Raw genomic sequence first — 7,500 nt, forward strand, 5'->3', positions numbered from 1 at the left:
TAATAAAAGGCTCAAATGTGTTTGAGATTTTATAATATCCACATACAGTATATAGTTGCTTATTTACTAAAACAAGATATAAGATAAGTAATCAACTTAAAATTGCAACAATATCCCTGATGCATTAAAAAGGACTTGTTAGACATCTGTAGTCCCATTATTAAAGTAGGAAGAACCTAAAATATGATTTCTTCCATATTTGAATGTAATTTTAAGACACTAAGTAAAACCATTGTACTTCAAAGTAATTAAGTACAAAATGAATTAGAAAATTCAATTTAAAAAAGAAAGAGAGAAGACCAGCAAGCTTGCTAACTGTATTTCCAGCTTCCATTAGATCATATTGACTATGGATTTGGAATCTCTAATACCTCAAATACCTGGTAAGTACGAGTAACCTCTATAAAATTCTGAACAAATAGCACCAGTTGTAAAATATCTTCCTGCACAGAATGTTTGAAAAGCTAATTGCTTTATAGAAATATCAACTGATTAGGCAACTTTTGAATGGGAAGCACTTAATAAACTAGGTTTGGTTTCATCTGCCTATATCAGACTAAAACTAGTGAAAATATGGGGAACACTGCATAATTTCTGACAGTATTTGTATTTACAACTGGATGTGTAAAAGAGCTAACAAATGTTCTTTTTCAGATGCCAAAAGACACATTGAGAAGCACCATCTCAGATACACTATTAGACCAAATGAGTAAACATCCAATTTTCATGAATATAATTAACAAAGAAAACCTTTTTAAACAGGCAAGATTAAAGCTTCATGTGACTTTAAACAATTTTTAATATTCATTAAAATATTGCTCATGATACCTGTAATCAATAATACCATATTTCCAAGTATCACAAGGTCAATAAAAAACATTCACTTTTTAAAAGGTTTCTTTTAATTCAAAGTTCCCCTTTGCAAATACCCTGGAAAAATTTGAAATTACCTTTGGCAGAAGAAAAAAAAATAACAAAATGAGGAAGTTTTTAAAAGGGGCCCTTTCGGGTTTTGGGTTCTGCTATATGTTTAAAAAAAAGGGGGTTTTTTTTTGGCTTTTGCTATAATGGCCTTGGGGGGGGATTTTTATGGGAAAACCCTGTTGGTTGGGGGGGGTGCTTCGCTTTTTCCGGGGATTTTAGGGGGGTGTGTTTTTTTATCTGGCCGGGTTTTTTGGTGGTGGGGTTGGGTTTGGGGTGGTGGGGGGGGGGGGGGGTGTGTTGTGTGTGTGTGTGGGGTTGTTTTGTGGTTGTGGGGGGTATGTGTTTGTTGTGTTTTGTGTGTGTGGTGTGTGTGTGTGGTGTGTGGTGTGTGTTGTGTAGTGTGTTGGGTGTGGTGTGTGTTGTGTTTTGGTGGTGTGGTGTGTGTTGGTGTTGTGTGGGGGTGGTGTGTGTTTGTGTGTAGTGTGTACGTGTGTGTGTTGTCTGTGGAGTTATGTGTGTGTGTAGTGGGTGGGTGTGGTGTGTGTGTGTGGTATGTGTGTGTGTGTGTATGTGTTGGGTGTGTGTGTGTGTGTGTGTATTGGTGTTTGATGTGTGTGTGGGAGGGTCAGGTGTGGTTGGTTGTGTGTGTGTGTTGTTGCGGACGTTGTGTGTTGTGTTGGTGTGTGTGTGTTGTGTGGTGTGTGGGTGTGTGGTGGGTGGGAAGTGGAGGGTGTGTGTGTTTTGTGGGGTGTTGTTGGTGTGTGTTGGTGTGTTTGGGTGTGTGGGGTGTGTGTGGTGTGTGTGTGGTTTGTTGGTTGTGTGTGTATTTGGGTGTGTGGTATGTGTGTATGGGTGTGTGTTTGTGTTGTGGTGTGTGTTTTTGTGTGGGTGTGTGGGTGGGTGTGGGTGTGTATGTGTGTGTGTGGGTGTGTGTGTGGGTGTGGGGTTGTGGGTGGGTCTGTGTGTCTGTGTGTTGTGATGTGTTTGTGTAGTGTGTGTTGTTTGTGTGTGTGTGTTGTGGGTATGTGTGTGTTGTGTTTGGATGGAGGGTGACTGGGGGAAGTCGGGGGGGGGTGTGTGTGTTGTGAGTATATAAATATATATATATAATATTGTGTGTGGGTGTGTGTTGGTTGTGTTATTTTTTTTGTGATTGTGTGTGTGGGTTTTGTGTGTGTGTGTGTTGTGTGTGTGTGTTGTGTGATTGGTGTGTGTGTGTGTGTGTGTGTGTGTGTGTGGTGTGTTTTTTGTGGGTTGATGTGTGTGTGTTATATGTGTGATGTGTATGTGGGGTGTGTGGTGATGTGTGTGTGTTGTGAGTGTGTGTTTGTGTGTATGTAGGTGTGTTTAAGTGTGTGTGTGGTGGGTGTGTGTGGTGTGTGTGTACTGTGTTGAGTGTGTGGTGTGTATTGGGGTACATAGGATGTGTTTGTGTGAGTGTTTTATGGTGTGTGTGTTTTGTATTGTTTTGGTGTAGTGTGTGTGTGTTGTATGTGTGGGGATTTGTGTGTTGTTATTTGTCGTGTGTGTTGTGTTTGTTGGTTGTGTGTGTGGTAGTGTGTGTGGTAGTGTGTGAGTTTTGTTTGATTGTAACGTGGATTATGTGTTTCTGTGTGTGTTGTAGATGTTGTGTGTGTTTGTGTGGGGAGTGTCTGGGTGTGTCGATGTGTTTAGGTGTTTGTCAGTGTGGGTTTTGGTTTTTGTTTATGGGTATATGTTTTGTGGGATTTATTGGGGTGTGTGTTTGTGGTATGGGTGTGTTGTGTGTGTCATGTGTTGTGTGTGTTTGTGGTAGTGTAGAGAGGTGTGTGCACACACACAGAGAGTGTTGTAGGTCATGGCGTGTATGGTCATGAGTAGAGTACGCACTTTGTTATGTTTATGGTTACGTATATATGCTTATTGGATACTTTGACGATATATGATTGCTTTTTCACATGTTTTTTTTTTTTTTTTGTTGTGGTGTGTGTGTGGTTATGTAATTGTGTCAGTGTAGGTGTGGTGGTGTTGTTGGTTTGCAAGTTGTGTTGTGGTCTTTAGACTTGTATGCTTGACTGTATTGTGGCACAGTGTTGTAGTGTAGGTTTCAGTGGTAGTACACTGTTGTGATTAGTGTGTGTTAGTGTGTTGTGTTGTGTGTGTAGTAGGGGTGGGTGTATGGTGTGGTGTGTGTGTTTGTGTGTTGTGGGTGGTGTGTGTGTGTGTTGTGTTTGTGTACGGTGGGTTTGTGTGTGGTGTTGTGTGTGTGTTTGTGGTTGTGTGTTGTGTGTGTGTGTGTGTGTGTGTTTTGTTGTGTGTGTGTAGGGGGGGGGGGGGGGGGGGGGTGTGTGTTTGTTTGTGTGTCTGTGTGTGTGTTTTTTGTGTGTGTGTGTGTTTGTGGGAGTGGTTTTGTGTGTTGTTGTGAGGTGTGTATGGGGGGTGCTGTTGTTTTGTGTGTTTTGGTTGGTGTGTGTTTTTGTGTGTGTGTATGTTTTTATATATCTATAAAATTTTATATAATATATATATACTAAATATATATAATTTATTATATATATCTATATACGATATATTTTATATAACTATATACAAATATATATATATATATATATTATATATATACATATAGATATATATATATATATATATATATATTATATATATATAATATATCTAATATATATATATATACTATACTAATATATATATATATACATATAGTAATATATATATATTATATATATATATCTCTAATATATATTACGATAATATTATATATATATATTATATATCCATATATAGATATATATATATTATTATATATATACCTAATATAATATATATAATATATACATATATATAGATATAATATAATATATATATATATATATATATATATATATATATATACTTATAACCTATATTATATATTTATATATATATATATATATATACTACCTATATATATATATACATATTAATAATCTATACCTTAATATAATATATACATATATATATATTATATACCTATTATATATATATATATATAATATATAATATATATATAAGATATATATATATTTTATATATATATCTATATATCATCTATAATATATATATTCATATTTATAATATTTAATATATATATAATATATATCATATAATAACCATATAAAATAATATAATAATTATATATATTATATATATATATAACTATACTCAATATATATTAATATATATATAAAATATATATATAATAATATATATATATATATAGATATAAAATATATATATATATATATTTTATATATTAAATATATATTATATATAATTAATTTATTATATATATATATATTATATATATCATATATATATATATATATATAATATATAATTAAAGATATATAAAATTAAAATATATCTATTTATATTATATAAATATATATATAATCAAACCACTATATCTCTAAAAACACACACACACTCTCAAAACATATATCTCCACACACACTCTAACAAATATAAATATAACTACATATACTCTAAAATTTACTTATATATATATCTACTATTAAACATAACACACTATATATCATATATATATAAATATAACTATATATATATATCATATATCCATATATTATAACTAATATATCATATATAATTAACACCACAATCTAAAAATATATCTCACTATCACTAACCCAAATACCCCAAAATCTTAACAATCTAACACAATTATACTAAATATATCTCACTCTCCTCTCTCAACATTACTCTATCCTCTCAACTAACTCTCTCACACAATCATCCTAATCTACTACTCTTCACTAACTTAAATATATATATATATTTATATACACGCACATGCACACGTACACGCACACACATTCACACACTCACTCTCTCTTAAGTGAAAAAGTATAAAGTTCCATGCCTCTTTCATTTTCAATACTTTCAATTGCAAATCTTTCTTGATGCTGTGAGGTGTTACATCTCTTTTTACTCTACCACATACAGCTTCTCAAGTTTCAGCATGAATCAATTTTATTACAAATCTTGTTATTTCACATATTCAACGTATTTGCCAATGAACTGTCTTTTTTTGTAAATGAGATAAAAGATTACAATGCCCCTTAAATAACTCCTCACCAAATATTTAATTCATAAAGGAATGTGTATATATATATATGTATATATATACATATATATACACACACACACACACACACACACACACACACACACACACACACACACAAAACAACAAGTTGTTGCTCATTATGACATACACACCAAAATTTTTTCCCAAAAATAAAGAATTATTGAAATACAAAAAATAAAATCAACTTAAGAAAATATAGAAAACAGGTACTTTAAAGTAGCATACTATCAAGAACATCATTTGGAAATGATTATGGTAAGAAAAAATGAAAACATAAAACAAAGACATGGAATGTCTTTAAAGATCACATTATATTAGATTTTTTGATCTTATCTTTCATCTGTCTAGCCAGATTTTACTGATACAATATTCTAATAGTGAGATTTATCAATAATGTGGGTTATTTTTTTGTCAGCACAATTCTTTTCATTTTGGCATCAATATAATTTTTTAAAAATTCATTTAAAGCCCAAACTACAATAAAAGGCAGTGACTGACCAATGACTGCCTTCCTGGACAGAGATTCTATACAAACAGGACCTTTCATCCAGTAGTCCAACAGATGCAAAATATGGTCACCAGTATATCTGACAGATATATGTATATGGTGATTTTGTTCACTGATACATAACAAGTTTACATGTCAAAGACAGATTTACAACTTTTCCTTACTGGTATCTTCAAGTGTGGATATAGCTTCAAAGTTATATTGTTTAATATATGTAGCATTAATTTAATGTTTTTGGCAATCTGTTTGTAAAGAGAAACTGTTAATGGTTTCCTTGGCTATGTAAAGGTTGATTATTTTGACACATTCATTTTCATGAAAGACCATGGTATCGTTTCATAAAAAAACTCATTTTCTAGCAAATAAGAAGAGCTGTAAGTCCCAAATCATCTTTACTCAAGAAAGGTGGCATCATATTTTCTTGTAATCTATTTAAGTGAAGAAGGCAGTCATATGTAAAACTTTAATGGGTTCCAAAGTAGATTTTCCTTTTGAAAGTAATCATAACTTGTACAATGGTTCTAATGTTATTGTAACAAGTATTTTGTGAAAATGCTCTGGTGCTCTGGTGACAAAATTACTTTAAAATCTGTTTGTGTTACTGTAAGTTCATATATCAATATTTACTGCCAAAAAAAGTTGGTAGCCACTATGTAATTGCACTAATACTCACTGCATTCTGTTAAGAGTGGAAGTATCAATAGTCATCTTATTGCAACCAAAGTTTTTGATTAGATTAATACCTCCAAGATATTTTTTGAATAAAGCATGCAACATTGAAAAGTTGATAAGTCATATATATATATATAACATGATACATTAAAGGGGGAAGAAGAGAACCACCTGTTGCCTCATATATGCAGGCAAGCTGATGATTTGCAGACGCTGAAAAAAACAGCAGGCTACTATCTACTCATCCCAACTACAGAGTATTATCAATGTTTGCTTGAACATTATTGTTAATTAAAAGATTTTTTCTCTTTATGCTAATATTAAAGCTATATACAATGAGATTATCATCATTCACAAGGTACCTAACATTCCAGTGTTAAGTTTTATCATAACCTTATATGACACCTGCATTCACCTTACTGTTTTTATTAACAAACATGTACTTGTGATAAAAATAGTAAATAATGCTGTCCTCCACTACTAATCATCTGGTAGATCAGCAGCACTAGCACCATCTCTCAGAGTCTTGTATTTTTTGTGTTTATCATAGTATGGTTACCATATATAAATGTAATGATCATTTAAAGAACTTGGTGTTGACATAGAACAAGGAAGGTGCTAATGCAGGTTGAAATGGTTATAATATCTTATCCATTTGACTATGGCTAAATGTGGAAAAGCTTAAGGCTTCTTCCAATATTTACTTCAGCAAAGTTAAAACTTAAATACTTTTGCCAATAAGAGCAATCCTGCAAACATCTTAAAATAGGTTAATTTCATCTATTCATAATTTTTTATTTCCAAATTTTGCCATGTCAAGGACCCAATTATGAAAACAAAAACAAAAACAAAAAAACTAACTGTATCATTAGACTCTAACCTTACTTTTATTATTCATATAATTAGCATGCATAAATTGCAACATCCTCACCAAAAACAAAAGAAAAACATGACACAGCAGGCAACTGAAAACATTAAATGTATTACCATGTCTGAAAGATTGTTAGGTAGTGGCATTTGTGGTATCCTGTGGCCCATTATTGAAAGAATTATGTAAATATGATTGACTGAGATTTTATTAGTGTTCCTTTTTCTTTGTAACACGGAGAAATTTTGAAATGATTGCCAATCACAAGGTCAGCAACTACGATTCTTCACTCTCGGACAAAGTATCATCATCAGAATCTAAGTCAGAGGAATCTGAGGTAGAATCATCTTGGTCCGAGTCTTCGCTTGAGTCTTCGTCACTTGA

General features: G+C 32.1%; 1 protein-coding gene across 1 annotated transcript in view; it reads right to left on the reverse strand.

Moving 5' to 3' along the window:
* Positions 1 to 7,114: 7,114 nt before the first annotated feature.
* LOC122268195 (protein SHQ1 homolog) overlaps positions 7,115 to 7,500 on the reverse strand; it is a 15,858-nt gene continuing 15,472 nt past the window's right edge. The window contains exon 9 of the mRNA XM_043038500.2: positions 7,115 to 7,500. This exon is cut by the window's right edge and continues 309 nt beyond it. Within this exon, the coding sequence (XP_042894434.2) occupies positions 7,393 to 7,500 (108 nt within the window). The 3' untranslated portion in view covers positions 7,115 to 7,392.

Source organism: Penaeus japonicus, unplaced genomic scaffold, assembly GCF_977035675.1.
Source record: "Penaeus japonicus unplaced genomic scaffold, GWHDUDI00000001_assembly GWHDUDI00000001, whole genome shotgun sequence".
Taxonomy (NCBI): Eukaryota; Metazoa; Arthropoda; class Malacostraca; order Decapoda; family Penaeidae; genus Penaeus; species Penaeus japonicus.